Genomic DNA, 23,962 nt, shown 5'->3' on the forward strand with positions numbered 1-23,962 from the left:
GGGGAAAAATTCTAACTTTGGACAATCTGCGTAAGAGAGGTAATACCATTGTTAATTGGTGCTGTCTTTGTAAAAACGATGGTGAGTCCGTGGACCATCTTCTTATGCATTGTCCTGTTGCTTCTGATTGTTAGAATCTCATATTCAGTATTTTTGGCGTTCAGTGGGTAATGGCTAAGCACTCTTTCCAATTAATTAATGCTTGGAGAAGATGCCCTGTTTCTGGTCATGCTCATGATTTTTGGAGGGTCGCCCCACATTGTGTTTGGTGGTGTATTTGGAGAGAGAGAGAAATAAGAAACTTTGAAGGGAAGGAATCGTCTTTTGCAAACCTTAAGTCTTTTATCTTACGCTCTCTTTTCTGTTATGTCAGAGTCAGCGCTTGCTCCTCGACCGATGACTTTTTTGTTCTATTGGACTCTGTTGGTCCATAGGTTTGGCTTTTGCTCTTTCGTTTTTGTGTATTGGGGACGTGTTCCCCTTTTGAACGTTTTTCTAATACATTTTTACTTATAAAAAAAAAGGAATTTACTTGATATTTTTAAAAGGTAAGGGGAACCATGCATAATTTTGACTAAATAAAGGGACGGTTAATGTAATTTTGCCCGAAGCAAAAATGAAAGTGAGAGGAAAACAAGTTCGATGTTTGGTAAGTCCAAGACCCCTATTCCGAGTGAGAAATAATCTGAATCAGAGAGAGAGAGAGAGAGAGAGAGAGAGACGAAGAGAGATAAAATCTGAATCAAATGGAGGTGCAAGGATCATCGAAGAAGATGATTGCGACGCAGGCGGAGATGATGGAAGCGAAGGTCCCACTGGCTTACAGAGATCAGTGCGCCCACCTTCTGATACCGCTTAACAAGTGCAGGCACTCGGAGTTGTACCTTCCATGGAAGTGCGAGAACGAGCGTCACTCCTACGAGAAGTGCGAGTACGAGCTTGTCATGGAGAGGATGCTTCAGATGCAGAAGATCAGAGAACAGGAAGATAAGCTCAAGCAACCCCAGACACAAGGCATTCCTCTCATTCCCAAGACTGCCAACGCTTGAAGCGCCCAACCAACATTTAATAAATGCGTGGTCAGTAATTTCTATTTATTCGATCTTTCTTGTTTTTCACATTTCTGCTTGATTTTGTATAATGAGTGTGCTTTGTTTTATTTGTTTGTATTGCGCAAATAATTACTGTTTTTGTTGATAGAAATTTAGGATTTTGTTTGCGTAATTTGTTCTTTTTCCTTTTTCTTTTACAGGTTTAATATTTGATGGGTTTGAATTGATATTTGAAGAGTTTCTCGATCTTTGTTGCTCTTTTCACATGTCTATTTGATTTTCTGCAATATAATCTAGGGTTTTTTATGGACTTTTAGGAATTTTGGTTAGGTAGTTCTTATTTATTTATTTATTTATTTATTTATTATTATTATTATTATTTGATGGGTTTATTTGATACCATATTTGATTGGTTTACTATGCGGTTACATCATGAGCCCATCTTTTTGTCTTACTTATAAATGAACTGAAACATTTTCAGGATGAGGTTTCACGTTGAATGTTATATGCTAATGATATTGTTCAATTGATAAAAGTAGAGGAGTAATTACTAAATTGCAATTTTGGCTTATAAAAAAAAAAGGTACTAAATTGCAATTTTGGAAGAAGGCTCTATTAGAACTAAGAGGGTTTAAGTTAGTAGGAATTAAACTGAATATACTGAGTGTAACTTTAGTATATAGAACAATTTGGGTTGCAGTAGAGATACACCAAAAATAAAACCTTTTTGCTATTTTGGCAGATATTGGAGATGATGCTACTTATAGAATCAACATGGGATAGGTTAAATAGAGGAGTGCGTCTAGCATTATTTTGTGTGATCAGCGTATTCCTTTAAGATTGAGATGGAAGTTCTATAAAATTGCTTATTAGACCAATATTTTTATGAAACAGAATGTTGGGCAGCTGAGGAAATATATATGCATAAAGTGAGTATGACGGAGATGTGGTTATTGGGATGGATATGAGGCAAGGCAAAAAGGATAAATTAGAAATGGACATGTTCTCTAGACTAGCTGGTTGAAAGTGACATCATTTGGAGATAAAATGAGAAAGTCGACTAATATAGTTTGGATACTTGCTCCTCGATATATGACTTTTTTGTTCTATTGGACTCTGTTGGTCCATAGGTTTGGCTTTTGCTCTTTCGTTTTTGTGTATTAGGGACGCGTTCCCCTTTTGAACGTCTTTCTAATATATTTTTACTTATAAAAAAAAAATAAAAAGAAACTAAAAAATATAAAGAAAATTACCTAAAATTAAAATCCCTCTAAAAATTATAAAATAAAAATAAAAAAGAAAGCTAATTAATTAAATTACTGAATGCGATAGAAAACTGTCCTTTCGCATCACATGTGGTTTGATTGAAGTTATGACCTCAGATAGAGCAAAATGAAAAAATAAACATTAACTAGTTGGGAAAAAGGTTTTGTTGACTTAAATTGAGTAGAATTGGGCACTATATTTGAAGAGTTCGAGTTTCTTGATCACAATCCCACCCTTACTTACTACTTATCAAAAAAATAAAAATAAAATCTCACCCTTACTTACCACCAATTCTGAACTGTCTTCAATCACGCAATGATTCAAATCCGTAATAGACGAAGCTTCTCTTTTGCCTTCTTATAAAGCATGAATCTTTGCATCAGTAATAAAACTAGTACCAATCAATATAGCATGGACAAGGACAGTATATTTCCATCATCATCTTTCAAAATTTTCGAACTCCAAACAGTCCCAATTTTCCACGATAATCCCCGTCCTGTGTAGTGAAAGGCGCACCTAGGCTCCAGGCTCATACATGCGCAAGACTAGCGCCTGTTGTTTGGCCAGGTGCGCCTTTGACAACATTTGTGCTTTTAATATGGAATTTTAATTCTTTAGTAGTAATTTAATTTTTCCCTTGTGCGCCTCACTTGACTCAAGCGCGCGACTCACCTTTCGCCTAGGCTCTAGAGGACCTCTTGCGCCTTGGGTCTTTGATAGCACTGCCCTGTCAAACTTAAGCTTGACTTTTCATTTCGGTGGCCTTCAAATGTTATTAGCAGCTTGCGATGCAAGCAAGTCGAACACACTGCTTTCTAATTACCTAATGTCAAGAATATAGAGACACTCCTTTCAGTTATTCCATAAGGAATGCCAAAATAGAAGACAGCTGAACTCTTAACCAAATATCCTCACGTGAAAATCCTTACCATTAAAGATAGAATCATTGAATTCCTCTCATTCCATAGCACTCAAATCATACCTAGGAACCTAGAATAGCACATTGCCATAAGGTTTTAGTTCTCTCTCCCCTTCCAAAGCCTCCAAAGTGTATCTCAAGAAAACTTATCAAAAAAAAAAAAAGTGTATCTCAACAAAAGATCAAATATCTAAGAGTGCAGCACCACTAATACCTGCTAGAGCAAATAATATTTTCTAAAGGTCATAGGAGATATTGTTGTGCACAGACAGTTGGCTGAAGGTTGCATTATTCCATTTCTCACAAAACAGATATGTGAGCTAAGGTTATAGTTAAGGCTTTAGTCAGAAGCTTCTGTTTGTAATTAATATTCTTTTGGGCATAGACAAAGCCAATGCCTTGACTTTACAACAAACCTTGGGTATTTGAATATTATTAGCCACTTTTAAAAGGAAATGATTTAATGACTTTTGAAGGGAGAAAATGAAGGATTTAGTAAAAAACGAGTCTTTTGGATCCAAGCAACATCTCTCATCCTTACTATAAGAGGAGACAAACTTCTTGTAAAAGAAGCAAATAGAAGAGACCTCATAAGAGAGATCCCAAAACTTCAAGGGCTAAGGGCAATCCTTTGGAGTGTTTATGTTAATGCTTTTTGTTTATGAATTGATTGTTTATAGTCATGCATATTCTAGGGTTTGTTTTTGAAAGTTTGAGTCCTCATTTTAGTGATTATTACTTTTTCAGTCTGCTAACTTATCGGGTATATATCTGATCTAGGTCTGTTTATGGAAGTACTAGGAATTTGTGATGGTGGGTTTGTGAACGTTTTTTGTCCCTGAAATTGTTCTCCGTACCATGTTACCCAATTTTTTTGTTTATGATTTAATGAGAGGTTTTTTTGCCATCTAGACTCCACATTTTTGCTTTTATATTTACGACAGGGATTGGCTAAGAATTGGTTCTTTTGAGTAACCTACTGAAGTATGGTTGTAGTGTAGCACCAAAACTGCTTTCATAGCATCCAAAAGGGTGGAATAGGTTTAGGGGTTCGATTCTTATTTTATCGAGAAATTAAGCATATGAGCAGTCCATTATTTGACATTTTTTAACTGCATGTTTAAGGCCATAAGGCATTGCTCAATTGCTAACCTAGATGTTTGCACCTTCATTGTTCCTGCTGATCAATTAAACCTCGTAAAGGAAGTATTTTGATATACTGGCTGAACCTAGTGAGATACGAAAATTACCCTTTATCCAGTACATGTGTCAAACCAATCTAACTCAACTCCCACGTAACAGCCCTGTTTGTGAGAGTTATCCATGCTAGTGTAATGCAATCGGCATTTATCATCAGTTATAAATCTTGAGGCCTTCTTTGTATCTGGATCACAAATTTCACCATCTTTAGCTAAAGTGGACACTATGCATAATGCCACTTAATTGATATTTTCATTAGGCTTGTTAACCTGGAACTTATTTTTTGATCAGAAGAAGATCTCACTTCTCAGGAATTGTTTTGTGAGCTTGGGACATTCAGTAGGAGTGGCATGTGCAGGACTGGGAGATGGAGTAGCTCATCACATTGTTGTATTGGGAAGGGAGAGGGGGATGATGAGTGGTGGTGGTTCGGAATGCCGCATGGAGGATTCAAAGTTAGATCTTTCACCAGAGGTGTGTGGAGCCATGGGTGCATTCCTTTCCTTGGAGGCTATTTGGCGCCAGGGCTCCTCTTAAGATGGCCTTTTTTGGCTGGACGGTGGCTTTGGGTAGGATATTGACAATTGATAACCTTCGGAAGGGGCTCCTTTTTGTGGTGAACTGGTGTTGCATGTACAAGAGAGATATGGAGTGGGTGGACCATCTTCTCTTGCATTACCAGGTGGCTAGAGATGTTTGGGCTATGTTTTTTTGCCATGTTTGGTGTTCAGTGGTTCTCGCTGGAGTCTACGAGGAGTATACTCAAGGCTTGGAGAGGGTGTATAGTGTGTGGGCAGGCCTGAGATGCTTGTAGAGCCACTTCCCTTGCTTCTATTTAGGCCCTTAAATATTACATTTTTAGGAGTCTATTATTATGCGTTAGAGGACATCATTGTAAATCCATGGAGGACGTAGTAGAATTTTTGGATAGCTTGAGAGCTTCAAAGTTTTATACCTTTTGGAAGTTGTACATGGTCACGCTCCCTGTTTGAGCACTCTTCTAATATTCTTATCCAAAAAAATGTTTTGTGAACTTACTGAAGAGGATTTTCATACAATAATGCGCAACTTTTCAGTATGACTGGAGTTTTTGCTAAACTTCATCTTCTTTGAATAGAACCCACATTATCTAGAAGTACCACTTCAAGAAATGTTTTTGGCTTGGTTTTATTTTGGAAGGAGATTGCAGGTTTCATGTTATGCTGAGCTATAGAAGAGGCTAGCAATATGGAAATTGTGTTAACTTCCCAGTACTTGGGTAAGACCAATTTTCTAGTTCCCCATTCCTGATAGCTTTTGGCTAGAGTTTTCACTTTTGGAACTTACACATTTTTATACAAGTTATTCAAAGTACCTAGGAGGGGATTAACCTTCTGTTTTTATCCACTCATGGTGGTAAAAATGTAAAATCCCAATTATTTACTTTAATATTTGTATGAACATTTGCAGAAAAGTAGGCATGGATTTGTTGGAGTGTGTTAAATTGATGCTTTACAAAAGGAAAAAAGAATCTTGAGGAGCTAATGATGATGTCTTATAGAAGCCTTGTCGTATAAGATGCAGTAATGTGCAGAGGGTGAATTCAGGATTCTTTGTTTTTTTTCTGGCTCAGTCAATTCTTAATGATTTTCTTTGTGAGTTTGTTAGAACAAACTCTCTTACATATGTAAATTTAAAAACTAGTGTGGAAATACTAGAGTTCCTGCCAAACTTCTGAGATTGTGAGGTTTCCTTCAAGGGATCCATTGGCTAAATTAAATATGAAGCTATTGTGATGGACTGCGATTCAAGTGCTGTTAAACCCCATCTTGATCAGGACAACCTTAATGAGTGGCTGCGATTGACGTAAGCGGAAGCGAGATAAACGTTCACAAAGGAACGAGGGTTACCTTGAATCCACAAGGAAGAAAAAGAATTCGCAGAGGAATTTGATAATATATTAATAATTGAATGATTAATTTGCTTTGTAGTACATGTATTTATAAATAAAAACTCTAACAACATAAAGGAAACCCTAAAAACGTAAGGAAACTGCTCAAAAACAAACTTGCTCTGAAAATTCTGTAAAAATAAGAAAATAAACTTAATTACTAAAAACTGCTAAATACCAGAAAGGAAAGCATATCAAATTCGTTTAGTCTTGTAACGAAAATTCAAAAATATTCAAAATTGGGAAAACGCAATTCTACAACCTTAAAACCATAGTTGTTAAAAGCCCAAGGCGCTAAAGGTCCCTTGGAGCCTAGGCGCGAGGCGCACGGCGAGGCCAAGGCACGAGCCTGAGTGATGTGAGGCGCACAAGTAAAATTTTAAAACAATAATTCTTAGCAAAAATAACACAATTAAACAATGAACATCCAATAATAAAAACACTAAATTAGTCTAAATATATCACAATTAAACCAATAAAGCCACCAGTAAAATAGAACAATTAAACTAATAAAGCTATTTAGTCATAAGAAAGATTCAAAAGAAGCAAAACATAAGCCAATGAACCATATATTATAAATTTATACTTGATGTCTTAAGCAAAAGCTATCATTTGACTCCAAAACAGATTCATCAAAAGATACTTAGTAGCCTACCAAATCTATAAAGTATCATAGTCAATACTTAACTTAGTAGCCTACCAAATCTATAAACCAAGCAACAAAATATTAGTTTTAGTTTTGAGTTTTGACAAGGACTCCTAAAACCAAAGTTACCAAACAATGTTAAGGGACCTAAATATCATCCTCTTCACCAAACAACATAGTCTCATCATCGTCCCCATCAAAAGAATTGTAACCCTCAGCATCTTCTTCCTCTTCTGTCTCCTCAGAGTTTGCCTCGTCATCATCTATGATTCGTAGTGAAGACGAGCATGAGGTGTTGTCCTCTTGTTGCCCTTGGAGCTGATCTTGATCTTAAATTATGGCTGGACTCTCTAACCCCGGTAGCTCTAGCAACTGCACCCCATGTTAAAGAGTCATCTTCAAACACCAACTCATTTTCAGCATCGACATCTTCATCCATTACTCCAACCAACCACTCATTGCTATCATCTATATCATTTAAAAGGATGGGATCGATCCTATCACGCATGTCATATCGTCACTTTAGTGCTCTATTATACTTGATGAAAACCAAATCATTCAATCGACATTGAGTTAGCCGGTTCCTCTTCTTGCTATGAAGCTGCATTAATTCAAATAATTAATAAGTATAAGTGTATAACTGTTTATAATCTAATTTTTTATCATTGAATTACTAATACTACAAACTTACATGTTCAAATACACTCCAATTTCGTTCACACCCAGATGCGCTACATGTGAGGCTAAGCACTTTAATGGCAAACTTTTGCAAATTAGGAGTTGTAGAACCATATGCGGACCACCAATCGGCTGTTATTTACATATTATTAGTAAAAAATTAACAAAATTAAAATTCAAATATACTAAAAAATGATTAATTGACTTGTTTACCTGGTGCCCTTGACTTTCTTTGTCTAATAGCAATTGATGAGCCAAATAGACTATCAGCTTTCGTATATCTACTCAACTCCAAAGAAATTTTATCTTGCACTTCAGTGGTTGGAACCAATCTTTCTATGCATTGATATAAACCACCTATCACCTCTTCATCTTGCTCAATATTTGGATTGCTATAAAAATATTGTGGGTTCAAGAAATGCCCAGCTGCATGCAAAGGGCGATGGAGTTGGATATTCCACCTAGTATCAATGATCTTAAAGATGTCCTTATACTTCTCCTCATTCTCACCAAAAGCTTTAGCTATCGCTTCTTTAGCCCTTTCCATAGCCTCATAAATATATCCCATTGGAGGCCTTCTCTCACCATCAACCAACTTAAGTACACGAACAAGAGGGCTTGCTACTTTGAGAGAGTACACAATGCTTGTCTAAAATTTAGGCATCAACACAATTTGTACTACATTTTTCCCTTCTACCTCTTTCGCCCATTTACTAGAGATCCATTCTTGTGAAGTGAACATCTTCCTCAAGCAATCCTTTTGATGATGGATGCTTGATAACGTGATAAATGAAGTGGCAAATCGAGTCGTTGCAGGTCTAAGCAACTCTTTATGTCCAGTATAACGCCTCATCATGTTCAACAAACCCGAACGGTTATAAATATAACCATTTAACATTATAGCTCTCTTTATGGTCGTCATTATCTTTGGGATCTTAGCAATGTCCTCCAACATCAGGTCCACACAATGTGCAGCACAAGGTGACCAATACAAATGCCGGTGCCTTCCCTCCAACATTCTCCCTATTGTAAAGAAAGAAAATATGGATTAATAGAAGGCTAGAAGTAATAAACCTATCAGTGACTACTTGAATCACATTTGATGCTCCAATTTGCTGCACGAACTTGTTAAGCAAGTCAAACATTTTTTCACCGGTCTTTAAATAAGAGGAAGCATCAATAGATTGAATGAACATTGTCCCTTTAGGACAATTCACCAGAAAATTAATCAAACACCTGTGTCTTTTATCCTCCCATCCAATTGCCATAATTGTGCATCCGTATCTTGCCCATTCCTGTCTATGATCCCGCATTAAATTGTCTGTATGCTCTAGTTCTTTCTTGAGGAGGGGAACTCTCACCTCATGATAAGAAGGAGGTTTCATTCTTGGACCATGTTGGCCAATAGCTTCAACAACTGGTGCAAAACTATCATAATTAAGGGCAGTGCAAAACTATCATAATTAAGGGCATTGAATGATATCATAGCATCATACATCCATCTTGCAAACCGTTGACATGCTCGGTTTCTAAGTTCTTTCTTGCAAGCATTATCAATTGTTGTTTGCTTACCCTTGTCATTTTTTCTATTTTGCACAACTACTTCCGGAGGACGGGTGAAGTACAAATCAATAGGACCTTTCTGCTTTTGCTTTTTTGATTGAATATTATTGCTTCCAGTTCCACTTGCCACTCTTTTACCCTTAACATCAATAATTGTTACATCATTCTCATCTTGATCATCCATGTCATCAAATCCAGGCAACAAATTTGTGTGTTCCTTTTCTTCTTTCTTCTTGCTCATGTATTCTCTAATCTCTTCTTTCACATGTTCAGGGCACTTTTTACATGCTTGTACGTTTCTATATCCCCTTATAATGTGTTGCTTAGCCCTATAAATACCTCCTTTCATAACTTTTTCACAAAAATTACATGTTGTTGCATTCCTATCTTGTGGGTTTTGCAGGTGACAGTAATTCCAACCTGGATCCTTTGACATTTTTTCCTATCTATTTACAATGAGAAATAGAATGGAGTCAATGGACCAAGTTAAATTCAGCAAACAAGCATTCAGCAAACAAGCATTCAGCAAACAAGCATTCAAGCAATTCAGCAATTAGCATTCAGGCACAAACATTCTAAATTTAAATAATGTAGCAAATTCTAGCAAACAGAGCCCATAAAGAAGGAAAAAAAATAGCACATATTTAGTCCATCATAGCACAACAACATTTTTTTTATAAAAAAAAATTGGCATGATCAGCGGCTAGATGAAGGGCATGTATTTAGTCCACAATAGCAGAGCAGCATTTAGGCTAGAGAGAAGACTCAGAAAGGAGGGAAAAAAAATATACAGAGGCCCTACATGAAGAAAAACAGAGACCCAGAAAAAAAATTAAAAAAGCCAAATGAGAGAGAGAAGAGGAGAGGAGAGGAGAGGAGAAGAGAAGAGGAGGAAAAAAAAAAAAAAAAAACCGAGCCCATAAAGAAGAAAAAATGACACCCTAAACAGAGCCTGAAGAAAAAGAAAGAAAACATAGACCCATAAAGAAGAAATAAAAAAAAAAAATCGAGAAAGAAGAAAAGGAGGAGAAAAAAAAAAAAAAAAAAAAAAAAACCAAAAACCAGATGAGAGAGAGAAGAGGAGGAAGAAAAAAAAAATAGAGCCCGAAGAAAAAGAAAGAAAAACAGAGACCCACAAAGAAGGAAATAAAAAAAATAAAAAAAAAAAAAAAACCGAGAAAGAAGAAAAAATGGAGAACCAGAAAAAAAAAAAAAAAACCAGATGAGAGAGAGAAGAGGAGGAGGGAAAAAAAAAAAATAGAGCCGGAAGAAAAAAAAGAAAAATAGAGACCCATAAAGGGGAAAAAAGAAAAAAAAAACCGAGAAAGAAGAAAAAATGGAGAACCAAAAAAAAAACTAGATGAGAGAGATAAGAGGAGAAGAGAAGAGGAGGAGGAAAAAAAAAAAAAAAAAAATAGAGCCGGAAGAAAAAAAAGAAAAACAGAGACCCATAGAGAAGGAAAAAAAAAAAAGATGAGAGAGAGAAGAGGAGAAGAGAAGAGGGGGGAAAAAAAACTTAAATGAAATTACTACTAACCTGGATGGTGGTTTCATCGGAAGGAAGGAGGCAAGACCAGATTCTTCAACTTTTCTTCTCTTCTTTTCTTCTCTTTTCTTTTTTTCTTTCTTTCTCTCTCCTCTTTCCCACTTTTGAGTTTTGACTTTCCCACTTTTGACTTGGGTTAGTGGGCATTCCACGTTTCTTCCTTCTGCAGCTTGATTTGAGATGACAAAATTCTTATTTTTTACTTTTCAAGTTTCCAAAGCTTTTTAAGTTTCCAAAGCAATATATATATATACTAAATATAATAATATAAATAACAAACAATCAAACAAAGAAAATATATGCTGCATAATACATGAGGCGTGCCTATACAAGCTTCAAAGCGTAGCCCAGGCGCGCGCCTAGTGGAGGTCGCTGCGCCTGGGCTATTGTGAGGCGCAACTGTTGCGCCTGGGCTATTGTGAGGCGCCACTGTTGCGCTTGTAGGCGCCTTGAGCCCAGGCGCGCTTTTGACAATCATGCTTAAAATGATTAAATTCGGCTAAAAGGCGCCCGCTGCCAATATTTGTGAGTTGGGCTATTGTGATAAAACTGGGCTCTTTCCGTGTAAAAAACGGATTCGTTAAAATCATTTGATAAAAACTGATCAGCCCGCCTATTTGACGGTCTAAATGGGTTCCAAAATATTTTGCATCAGTCTCCTCCACTTGAAAAGAACTTGCCCTCGAGTTCAACTATGGATAAAGAGACTTGTCACGAGGCTGATACTCAAATAAGTCTACCACATTGAAGGTATTAGAGATGGACATATCATCTGGAAGCTCCACCACATATGCATTATCATTAATGTTCATTTTGATGCGACATGGCCCATATTTTCTGATCATGAGCTTGCTATAAGTTCTAGCCGGAAATCTGCCCTTGCGCAAATACACCATCACAAGATCACCCTCTTCGAACACCTTGACTCGCCTATGCTTGTTTGCAGCATCCATGTACTTGGCATTGGACTGTTCCAAATTTTGCTTGATTTTTGGACCCTTTCAGCCATATTTTCTGCTGCAATGCTCGCTATGGAAGTTTGGGCAATGAGACCAAATCTAGGGCATGCTTCGATGCTTTAGTATAAATAATTGTTGGTCCCACCTTTGAATTAAGGTTTGCCCTTTAAATGTCAAAGTCTATCACAAGTTCACTACATTGAGCTCTAAGTGATTCTGGCATGCACAATGCATATTATTGATCTTCAGGGGCAGCTTGGTCATTCCACATTGTTGAGAAGACTATTCAAATGGTCTAAGAAAGGTACATTGTGTTGAAGACTCACTCTGCAGGCCAATTAGGGTTACAGGCCCTAGCACAAAAATTAATATTTGGCTACAGTGCATTTCAGGGCAATTAAGTCTTGTTAGACACGTATTATATCATAATACACTTGTGTATGATATTACATTGTACTGAATTGCTCTTATTCTCAGTTTGATCAAGTGTTCACAGTCATAGCTGCAAAAGACAGTGTATATTGACAAGTGTTACTACAAGGGCATTTTGGTCAAAGCAAATTGCTGAGCATTCTTGTGACACGTGCCCTATGGTCCTAATGTGAGAATATGTAGGCTATTATTCATTGCTTAGTGATTAAGCTTGATATACATTCATATACATATACATATACATATATAAGTTGTCAATTAGTTTGCTTGCTAGAAGACAATTTCTGTAAAGGTGGCAGGGGTATTATGGTCCATTCACAGAGGGAATTACATATTATTCCGTGGCCAATGATTGGATAATGGTGACAGATATATTTCCTCTTTGAGATAGGATTTGTATTCAATGGCTACTATATATGCTGTTACAGCATTTTCTAGGGTTTTAAGTCCTCTTGAAAAACCCTAAGGCAAGCTACATTGTGTGAGACAAGAGAGCTGTATATGAACACAGATTTATGAGATTGTTTATAATGATCAAAGCTTGATTTGAGCTCAGAAATACATTCAGAGTAAACACAAGAGTAGTATACCAAATGGAGGTTTGTTGTTGTGATTTTGCTGGTGCAGAAGCTGGTTTGGAGGTCTGAGTTTGGTATGAGCTTGTTGTGGTGCTGAGACGAGGTTGAGGCAAGTGTAACTTACTATTTTACATCTGCAAAAAGTATGTTTGTGACCATCTTATAGCTGCCTTTGATTTTGATGTCTCAGGCCTGAGTTTTAGCCTTTTTACTGGTTTAGTTTGTTGATCTAAACTTAATATCACTATATCTTGCTATGAGTTGCATTGTTATCATCTGAGTAAGATTCCATAGTTGAATCAAGGTTGTTGAAGTTGAGGTTTGCACAAAAATAAGGTCAACACATGTGAAACCCTAGTTCTTGAAGGTTTTACAGGATATGAGTTTATATCAGGGTTGTAATTGTTTATACGTGCTGTATTCATCTTGATCATCATCTGAGCATGTCTGTATTGAAGATATAAGGTTGTGGAATTCATTTATGAGTTGTGAGACACGAATTTCCTATTTTACCCTTCAAACCTTAGTTGTAAGCATAGTGCACTTAGTGGTGCTAGTGTGTGTAGAGGCTATGAAAGCTAGTGTTTCATCGTGTACAAGGGTGTGTGCAGAGAGTAAGACAGCTGAGTGTGTAACTACTTGCATACAACTAGTGGAGATTTTATTGGCCGAGGCCAAGAACCAAAGTTTTTCCCTATTGAGAGGGTTTTCCTTGTAAATGCACCAAGTACTTATAAGTGTGTGTAAGCTTCTTGAATCTGTCATCATCCTTGTCATATTGTATTGATCAAAGAAAGAAAGAGAAGTTATAGAAGAACCAATTCAACCACCCCCCCCCCCCCCCCCCCCCCCCCCCCCCTCATCAATAATCTCAAACAGCTTCTTTCTAATGGACCGGTTAATCATGCTGTTAAAAGCAAACTCAATATGAGGAAGAGCAGAATCCCACCGTTTTGGCTTATCACCTGAAATATATCGAATCATGTTTCCTTGCGTTCTGTTCACTACTTCTGTCTGACCATCTGTTTGCTGATGACTAGTGCTGCTGTATTTTAGGGAGGTATCAAATTTCTTCCATAAAGTCCTCCAAAAATGACTAAGGAACTTGACATCACGATCTGAAGTAAGAGACTTCGGGACTCCATGTAAATGCACAATTTCTCGAAAGAACAGATTAGCCACGTGTGTGACATCTGAGTTTTTCCGACATGGAATAAAGTGCGCCATCTTTGAAAACCTGTTAACAACCACAAAAACAAAATCCATACCTCTCTGAGTCCGAGGAAGCCCAAATACAAAATCCATAGTTAAATCCTCCTAAATGTTTTCTGGCACGGGGAGTGGAGTATATAGCCCAGTATTCTGCGTCTGGCCCTTGGCTGTTTGGCACACTGGACACCTCTGCACAAACTTACCAACATCGCGTTTCAACTGTGGCTAATAGTAACGCTCTTCTGCTAGCGCAACTGTTTTAGCTCGACCTAAATGTCCACCCAAACCGCTACTATGCAGCTCGCAAATGATTTGTTCTCGCAATGATGACCTCGGGATACAAAGCCGACTGCCACGAAACAAATAACCATCCTGAATATGAAAATTTGCTGCAGGTTGCCGTGAACTGCACTTGGCCCAATTTGCTTGAAAATCTTCATCAGTCTCATAAAATTCCTTTAGACAATCAAAACCAACAACTTCAGCACTCAAAGTTATCAACAATGTTGCCTGACGACCCAATGCATCAACAACTTTATTCTGCTGCCCTGATTTATGTTTCAGCATGAAGCTAAACTTATACAAAAAACATGCATACGGTTTAAACTGTTCTGCGTGTTAATAAATTTCAGCGCTTGGTGATCACTGTAAATCAAGAACTCCCTCTGAATCAAATAGTGCTCCCAGTGTTTCAAAGATTGGATCACAACATAAAACTCCAACTCATATGTAGTTCACTTCTGTCCTGCCTCACTAAGCATTTCACTGTAAAACTCTATTGGTCTGCCTTCTTGAGAAAGAACAGCACTTATGCCTATGATAGAAGCATCACACTCGACCTCGAACACCTTCTCAAAATTTGGAAATTCTAAAATTGGAGCAGTGGACAACTTTTCCTTGATCACAGCAAAGGCCAATTCTTACTCGTGCCCCCATTGGAATTTTCCTTTCTCATGCACTCCGTAATAGGAGCCACAATGCTACTAAAATTCTTGATGAATCTGCAATAAAAATTGAAAGGTCACCAATCCATGAAAGCTAAGAACATGACTTACTGTGGTCGGTGTAGACCATTCTTGAATAGCACGAATATTTTCTTCATCCACCTATATATCATCAGCCCCTACAATAAATCCCAAAAATAATAATTTCTCTGTCAAAAAAACAACACTTCTTTAAGTTGTAAATCTTGCAGGACTTCCCGCAGATGCTCCATATGTTCTTCGCGACTATGACTGTAAATCAGAATATCATCGAAATAGACAATCACAAATCTATCAATAAACGGCTTTAGAAACAGGTTTATCAATCACATGGAAGTACTCGGTGCGTTGGACAGTCCGAACAACAGAACCATCCACTCATATAGCCCTTCTTTTGTTTTGAAGACTGTCTTCCACTGATCGTCCGGTCTATGAATCTGATGATACTCGTTCCGCAAATCAATTTTGGAGAAGACCTTCGAACCCTCCAACATGTCCAGCATATCATGCAATTGCGGAATTGGGAACCTGTACTTCACTGTAATTTTATTGATTGCACGACTATCAACACACATCCTCCGGGTACCATCTTTTGTTGGTGTCAGCAAGGCAGGTTTAACACAAGGACTCATGCTCTCCTTGATTAGCCCCTTACGAACCAACTCATCCACCTGCCTGTGCACTCTTTACTGGGCTTATACAATAAGGGGCCGTCAAAAGGTCTGAGTTTTTATCGGATGATTTTAACGAATCCGTTTTTGACCCGGAAAGAGCCCAGTTTTATCTGAAACGGCCTAATTCGCAAATATTGGTAGCTTCGTTGCTAAGGTAGGGCGCCTTTTCGCTGAATTCAATCATTTAATGCTCGGGAATTGCGTTTTCCCAATTTTGAATATTTCGGGATTTTCGTTAGAAGACTAAACGGATTCAATTTGCTTTCTTTTTTGGTATATAGCAGTTTTTAGTTATTAGGCTTCTTCCCTTATTTTTCCAAAATTTTCAGAGTAAGTTTGTTTTTGAGCAGTTTCCTTGCACTACAAGTTTTCTTATGTTTTTAGGGTTTCCGTTATGTTGTTAGGGTTTTTATTTATAAATACATGTACTGTAGAGCAAATCAATCATTCAATTATTAATATATTATCAGATTCCTCTGCCATTAGATTAGGGTGCAATAAGGCTCTGATACTAACTGAGGTAAGCGAAAGCGATAAACGTTCACAAAGGAACGAGGGCTAACTTGAATCCACAAGTAAGAAAAAGAATCTGCCATTAGATTAGGGTGCAATAAGGCTCTGATACTAACTGAGGTAAGCGAAAGCGATAAACGTTCACAAAGGAACGAGGGCTAACTTGAATCCACAAGTAAGAAAAAGAATTTGCAGAGGAATATGATAATATATTAATAATTGAAAGACTGATCTGCTCTGCAGTACATGTATTTATAAATAAAAACCCTAACAATATAAAGGAAACCCTAAAAACATAAGGAAACTTGCAGCGCAAGGAAACTGATCAAAAACAAACTTGCTCTGAAAATTTTGTAAAAATAAAGAAAGAAACATAATTATTAAATACCAAAAAAAAAAGTAAGTCGAATTTGTTTAGTCTTCTAACAAAAATCCCGAAATATTGAAAATTGGAAAATGTAATTCCTGAGTCTTGAACAATTGAATTCGGCTAAAAGGCGCTATACCTCGATATCGAAGCTACCGATATTTGCGAGTTGTGGGCCGTTTCTGATAAAACTGGGCTCTTTCTGGGTAAAAAATGGATTCGTCGAAATCATCCGAAAAAAATTGATAAACCTGCCCGTTTGACCTTTTGATGGTCCAAACGGGTTTCAAAATCTTCAGCTATCTTTTCTGCATTAGCGATTCAAGTGCTGTTAAAGCTTCGGGCCTGGATGTTTTCACTATGAGGTTTCTTTTGGAGAGTTGGGCTGTGGTCAGGGGCAAGGTGATGGGTACTTTTCATGTTTTTCATACTTAGAGGTGATTTGAGAAATCCCTGAATGCATCGTTTATAGCTCTCATTTCGAAGAAGGGTGGACTTGTAGATGTGAAGGACTTTAGACCCATTAGTTTGTTGGGATGCATTTATAAACTAATAGCCAAAGTTCTTTCTTTGAGATTGAGGGTGGTCTTGGATGAGGTTATTTCGGAATCTCATAATGCTTTTATAGGAGGGCGTCAGATTTTGGATTCTACCCTTATTGCTAGGGATTGTGTGAATGATAGATTGAGGAGTGGGCTCTAGGGGTTTTGTGTAAGTTGGATGTGGAGAAAGCTTATGATCATATTAGTTAGTTTTTTGCTATATCTGATAGCAATGATGGGTTTTGGGGATAAATGGACGAAATGGATTGATGGGTTCCGACTGGTTTCTTTGGTAACTCACGAGGTTTGCGTCAGGGAGATCCATTGTCTCCACTTCTGTTCATCATTGTGATGGAGGACTTAGTAGATTGATGGGGAGGGTTGTGGAGGTGGGCTTCATCAGGGGTTTTAGAGTGGGAAGGGATGATATGCATCAGTTGGAGATTTCCCACCTTTTATTTGCAGATGATACACTTGTTTTTTGCGAGGCTGAGGTGTCTTAGATGAGATATTTGAGGTCGGTGTTGATCAGTTTTCAGGCAGTCTTGCGTTTGAAAGTGAATGTGGGGAAGAGCGCTTTGATTCCAATGGGGGAGGTTCCGGAGATTGAGGAATTAGCTTTTGTTCTTGGCTGTGGAGTTAGTTCTTTTCCAATCTCTTACTTGGGTTTGCCTCTGGGGGTTTCTTCGAGGATTGTAGGTGCTTGGGATCCGGTGGTGGAGAGGGTGGAGAGGAGGCTTGCGGGGTGGAAGAAGCAATATTTATCAAAAGGTGGGAGGGTTACCTTGTTGAAAAGCACTTTGTCGAGCATTCCTACATATTTTTTTTATCCCTTTTCCAGATTCTATCCTCGGTTGCTGCTTGTATTGAAAGACTTCAGAGGAACTTCTTATGGGGAGGTTTGGGGGATGAGTTTTAAGTATCATTTGGTTCGTTGGGAGCAGGTGTGTAAGCCTGTTAAGTTCGGAGGAATTGGGATTAGGCGACTGTTGCCTTTTAACAGGGCCGTGTTAGGTAAGTGGTTGTGGAGGTTTGGTATTGAGCAGGATAGATTGTGGAGGAGGGTTATCTTGTGTCGCTTTGTGGAGGAGGAAGGCGGGGTGGGGTGCTTTGCTGTGGTGTCTAATCCTGAAGGTGTCGGTGTTTGGAAAGCCATTCAGAAGGGATGGAATGAGTTTTCTAAGCATGTCAGATTCATAGTTCATGATGGTATGGAGATTCAGTTTTGGGAGGATGTGTGGTGTGGAGATTGCACTTTAGCATGTTCTTTCCCTAGACTTTTTAGGATTGCGGCTAATAGGCATGCCTCGGTGGCTGACTGCTATCGCCTTGATAGCGAGAGACGGGTTTGGGACATGCTTTTTTAGCGATCTTTTCAGGACTGGGAGATGGATGATGTTTTTGGTTTTTTAGAGTTTGTATAGCCAAGTGATCCGTGGAGGAGGTAGGGATTCTTTTGTTTGGATTCCTTCTTCTAGGGATTCTCTTGTTTCCATCCGTGGTTGCTGCTTCGATTGAGAGGCTTCAGCGGAACTTTCTATGGGGTGGTTTACAAGGCGAGTTTAAGTATCACCTTGTTCGTTGGGAGCAGGTTTGTACGCCGCTTCAGGCTGGTGGTTTAGGGATAAGGAGGCTGGTGCCATTTAACAGGGCGCTCCTAGGTAAGTGGTTATGGAGGTATGGAGTGGAACGCTATAGGCTGTGGAGGAGGGTTATTTTGTGCCAGTTCGGGGAAGGAAAGGGGGGCGGGGGGGGGGGGGGGGGGGGGGGGGAGGGGTTCGGGTTTGGTGAGGATTCCTGGTGGTATTGGTGTTTGGAAATCCATCAGAAAAGGATGGAATGAGTTCTCAAAACACATTAGATTCAGAGTTCAGGATGGTAGGGACGTATGCTTTTGGGAGGATCTTTGGTGTGGTGATTGTTTTTTGGCCTGTTCTTTTCCCAAATTGTTTAGGATTGCTATTGACAGGCATGTCTCGGTTGCTGACTGCTATTGGCTTGATAGCGGGAGGGTGACTTGGGATGTGCAGTTTGTGAGAGCTTTCCAGGATTGGGAGTTGGACGACATTTGCGGGCTGTTAGAGCGTCTGTATCGGAATGAGAACTGTGGCAGCGGTGGAGATTTGCTTGTCTGGGTGCCTTCTGTTCGGGGAAGGTTTGAAGTGAGTTCATTTTTCCGTTATCTCTCATATTTTATAGGGAGTATGTTTTCATGGACAATAGTGTGGAGATCTAAGGTGCCACTCAAAGTGGCTTTTTTTACTTGGACAGTGGTGTGGGGTAAGATTTTGACATTTGAAAATTTGAGGAGGCGAAGACAAATTATAGTTAACTGGCGTTGTATGTGCAAATGTAATGGAGAATTGGTGGATCATCTTCTTTTGCACTGTCCAGTGGCTTTTGACTGTTGGTGTATTTTGTTAGGCATGTTTGGGGTGTCGTGGGTGATGCCTAGATCTACGAGAGGACTGATGGAGGCTTGGAGAGAATGCTTTGTGGGAGGTCATGCTCGTGGGTTTTGGAGGATGGAGCTTATGGTGGTGTTTGTGGAGGGAGTGGAATAATAGATCCTTTGAAGGAAAATCCTCAATTGTTGTTCTTAAGTCAACTTTTATTACATCTTTATGCTTTTGGGGCGGGAAGGCATTGTTGCTCCCCGGAGGAGACAATTGATTTTATTTCTTCTTTGGGTCTATAGGATCCTTTTGTTGATCATGGGAGGCGTTCCCCTTTTGAACGCTATTTATTGAATTTGCTTAATTATCAAAAAAAAAAAAAAAAAAGTTTAGTGTGAGATCTTTTTTCAGATGCCTTTTGGACTCAGCTGGGGTGGTATTCCCTTGGAAGGTAGTGTGGCGAACTAAGGCGCCATTGAAAGTGGCTATCTTTGCTTGGACGGTCGTGTTGGGTAAAATATTGACGCTGGATAATTTGAGAAGGAGAAAGCATATCACGGTGAATTGGTGTTGCATATGTAAGTGTAATGGTGAGTCGGTTGATCATCTTCTTTTACACTGTCTAGTGGCGGTTGAATGTTGGAATCTTTTGTCAGCATATTGTCAAAGGTGTTCCGGGCGCGCGCCTCGGGCGCCGGGCGCATCAAGGCTCAACTTTGGCACCTTACATGCACCCAGGCGAGGCTCTTTGCATAGGCGCACGCCTATTTGCTAAAGGCGATAGGCCCAAGGCGCATGTGGGGCACGCCTGTTTGAAGTACTTTGTTTTTATGTTATTTAAAGAGTTGTGTTGATTTGACTTTTCATATAATTGGTATGCATATGTTAAGTGGTGGACTCTACCACTTATTATAAGTTATATAAAGCCAAAAAGGTAAAGCAAACAAAAAAATGGGCTCTGTTGCTTCTTCTTTTTTGTTTTTTTTTTTTTCAATGCTGCTGCTGCTGCTGCTTTATTTTTCTCTGTGGTGGACCCTACCACTTATTATAAGTTATATGAAGACAAAAGAGTAGACACAAACACGCTGCTTCTTATTTTCTCTTTTGGTGCATATGTTAAGTGGTGGACCCTACCGTTTTTTTTCTTTGTTCTTCTTCTACTGTTGCTTCTTTTCACTTCTCTTTCTCCATCTCTTCTTCTGTCTTTTTCCTCCTCCTGTTCTCACTTCTCTCTCTCTTGCTTCTTATTCTTTTTTTTTTTTTTTTTCCCCTGCTTTGCTTTGTGCTCTACTGCTTACATACTAATTAGTACAATTTATGTTATTTTTTCTATTTATTTATTTATTTATTTTACTTTGAAAAATGAAAATGCCTGTTATGTTAACTATTAAAATGTTTGTTATTTTCTCTTTTGCCATTTTTATTTTTTATTTTTTTCTCAACTTGCGCCTCACTTCAGTCGAGCGCGCGCCTCGCCTTGCGCCTCAGGCTCCAGGAGGCCTTAGCGCTTTAGTGTGCCTTGAGCCTTTAACAACTATGTTTGTTAGGTCTATTTTGAGTTTACTCGGTCATGCCTAGATCTTCGAGAGGTCTGATGGACACCTGGAGAGGGGGTTGGGTGGGAGCACAAGCTCGAGGGTTTTGGAGGATGGCGCCACTGTGTCTTTGGTGGTGTCTTTGGAGGGAGCAGAACAGAAGACCCTTTGAAGGAGAGGAATCTTCGGTCATTGTTCTAAAATCTTTTGTTATTAGCTCTTTTTTTTTTTGGGGTTCGGGTAGACTTTGTTCTTTTGCTGAGGAGACTGTTGAGCTTTTGGCTTCCTTAGGTCCTAGGGTACCCAAGTTTTTGTGGTCTTGTAGGGGAAAGGGGAACGCTTTTAATGAATTGCTTATTTATCAAAAAAAAAAAAAAAAGCCCCATCTTGATCAGGACAACCTTAATGAGTGGATGTTCTATCGTCCTCTATCAATAACTAAACCCTTGAATCAATGTTTTAACTACTCTGATTTGGTTTATTATGATCTAAAGGAAACATATTCAGAATTGATGTATGCAAAATTGTGAAGCAAAGTCACATATGTGAACTTGAATGTGTAATGTTGTGGCCCGAATTTTTTGTTTCGGCTCGGGAGTTGGGTCGCAAAAGCACCCCTGAGGAAATTTTTTGACCTGTTTTTGCTTGCTTGTCGGGATCCTGTTTAGTACTCTCTTGTAGCCCAATATAGTAAGGTGTTTAGGGTTTGGAGAGGGATGACGCTAAGACATTGAAAATCGTAGGAAAAAAAAATGAGAGCGAGAGCTAGGTTTTGGGGCAGAAACTTGTAATCTCCTAATTTTCTCATAATGGAATCTTTTGCTGGATCTTCACCATGGACGTATGCTTGCTTTAAGCTGAACCACGTAAATCTTTGTGCTATTCGTGTGTAGTGTGTTTACTTTTCCGTCGTGATTCTTGTTTTGTTCTTCGCTCACTGCATTTGTCATAAGATAATACTTTTACATATGCAGTGAACTTGAATACTTTTGCATCTTATCTGTGGTTTTGGTGATTGCCAATTGGGTGGTGGCATATGGAATCACATGGCTGCTTGTACAATTGTTAAATCAAATTATAAAATACAAGTATACATAGGGTTTTGTTCAGAATCATTAGAGAGAGGGGGAGAGAGTGCAGACTGTTTCATATATATCATCTTAACCCTAAGCCTAAATAGGCTTATATAAAGATACAAGACTAACCTAAGAACACAAGGGCCCTACCAACTTATATGTAATTACATAATGACCTAACATAAGTGTGTATATATATATATAAACATTCTAACACTCCCCCTCAAGCTGGAGAATATATATCAAATAATCCCAACTTGGAACAGATAGTCCTTAACCGGTTATGACCCAATGCTTTGGTAAACCTATCAGCTAATTGATCTTCAGACTTCACGAATGGAGTAGAGATGCTCCCACGTAATATTTTTTCTCGAATGAAGTGACAATCAACTTCAATATGTTTGGTCCTCTCATGAAACACAGGATTTGATGCAATGTGAACAACTGCTTGATTATCACAGAACAATGGAGTAGAAGCTTTAACTGTCAACTCAAGTTCTTTTAGAAAGTGTTGTATCCATGTCAACTCACTAGTGGTATGGGCCATTGCGCTGTACTCAGCTTTCAGTACTAGATCGAGCTACCGCCGTTTGCTTTTTACTTCTCTATGTAATAAGATTTCCTCCTACAAATGTGCAGTAGCCTGTTGTAGATCTCCTATCTGAAGGAGAACTAGCCCAGTCAGTATCTGTAAAACCTTCCACCCTGAGATGACCATTTGATTTATATAGTAACCCAAAACTTGGAGCTTGCTTGAGATATCGGATAATTCGAAGAACAACAATCTAATGTGGCATTCTAGGAGCTCCCATGAACCGACTTATAACACTAACTGCATATGAAATATCAGGTCAAGTGATAGTTAGATAAATTAATTTCCCAACAAGGTGACGAAATCTTCTCGGGTCATTAAATATATCACCCTCATCAGACACAAGGTTTGTATTTGAATCCATAGGAGCATCAACCGGACGACCACCTAACATACTTGTTTCTTTTAATAAGTCCAACACAAATTTTCGTTGAGATAAACTTATACCCTTCTTGGATCTAGTAACTTCAATGCCTAAGAAAAATACCTAAGTTTACCCAAGTCTTTAGTGTGGAATCGATGTTGCAGAAACAACTTCAACTTAGCAATGCCTTCAGAATCATCACCTGTGATTACAATATCATCTACATACACCACAAGAAAAATGAAGCCAGCTTGAGTGTACTGGTGAAATACCGAATGATCGATCTGGCATGTTAAGACCAAATTTTAATGCCGTCTCAGAGAATTTTCCAAACCAAGCTCGTGAAGATTGTTTCAATCCATATAGGGCCTTTTTAAGGCGACAAACAGTGTGACGAGACTCCCCCTGAGCAACAAACCCAGGCGGTTGCTCCATATAAACCTCTTCTGCTAAGTCACCATGCAAAAAGGCATTTTTAACGTCTAACTGAAACAGAGGCCAATGTCGATTAGCAGCAAGAGAAATCAAAACACTAATAGAAGAAATCTTAGCAACAGGGGCAAACGTCTTATCATAGTCAATACCATAAGTCTGGGTATAACCTTTGGCAACAAGATGTGCTTTTAAACGCTTAATAGAACCATCTGGAAGATACTTCACAGTATATACCCATCGACAACCAACAGGTTTGGCACCTGGAGGTAATGGAACAGGATCCCACGTGCCATTCTGATGCAAAGCGTTCATTTCATCTTGCATTGCTTTTCTCCAGCCCAAATCAAACAAAGCAGCCTGCACAGTCTTAGGAACAAATGTGGTAGACAATCGAGATGAAAAACATGAAAAAGATGGCGATAAGGAATTATAAGAGACATAATGGGTAATGGGATGATTAGTGACACAAGATCGAGTACCTTTACGAAGTGCAATAGGCAAGGA

The 23,962-nt window shown here is 38.6% G+C and overlaps 2 protein-coding genes across 2 annotated transcripts in view; one reads left to right on the forward strand and one right to left on the reverse strand.

Annotated features, from left to right (window-relative positions):
* The first annotated feature begins 645 nt into the window (after positions 1–645).
* Positions 646–23,962, forward strand: part of LOC132295532 (NADH dehydrogenase [ubiquinone] 1 beta subcomplex subunit 7) — a 30,254-nt gene continuing 6,937 nt past the window's right edge. Inside the window, exon 1 of the mRNA XM_059793827.1 lies at positions 646–1,079. Within this exon, the coding sequence (XP_059649810.1) occupies positions 747–1,049 (303 nt within the window). The 5' untranslated portion in view covers positions 646–746 and the 3' untranslated portion in view covers positions 1,050–1,079. The remainder of the gene's footprint in view (positions 1,080–23,962) is intronic.
* Positions 7,531–9,690, reverse strand: LOC132296590 (uncharacterized). Its single transcript, XM_059794774.1, has 6 exons — positions 9,203–9,690; positions 8,845–9,119; positions 8,389–8,714; positions 7,905–8,340; positions 7,705–7,823; positions 7,531–7,614 (listed from the first exon to the last, which is right to left on the reverse strand). Exons 1-6 carry the CDS (start codon positions 9,688–9,690, stop codon positions 7,531–7,533), a joined length of 1,728 nt encoding a protein of 575 aa, XP_059650757.1.

This window comes from Cornus florida, unplaced genomic scaffold, assembly GCF_030987335.1.
Source record: "Cornus florida cultivar Cherokee Brave unplaced genomic scaffold, ASM3098733v1 CherokeeBrave_3.0.0_Hap2_Chr02, whole genome shotgun sequence".
NCBI lineage: Eukaryota > Viridiplantae > Streptophyta > Magnoliopsida > Cornales > Cornaceae > Cornus > Cornus florida.

Bases quoted from the DNA above. Each gene is read 5' to 3' on its own strand.
- LOC132296590 (XM_059794774.1), bottom strand. From the start codon at position 9,690: ATGTCAAAGGATCCAGGTTGGAATTACTGTCACCTGCAAAACCCACAA. The intron at 8,715-8,844 runs GTGAAAAAATGT...TCTTTACAATAG, and splicing joins TTCCTCTTATTTAAAGACCG to GGAGAATGTTGGAGGGAAGG. The intron at 7,824-7,904 runs GTAAACAAGTCA...TGTAAATAACAG, and splicing joins AAGAAAGTCAAGGGCACCAG to CCGATTGGTGGTCCGCATAT.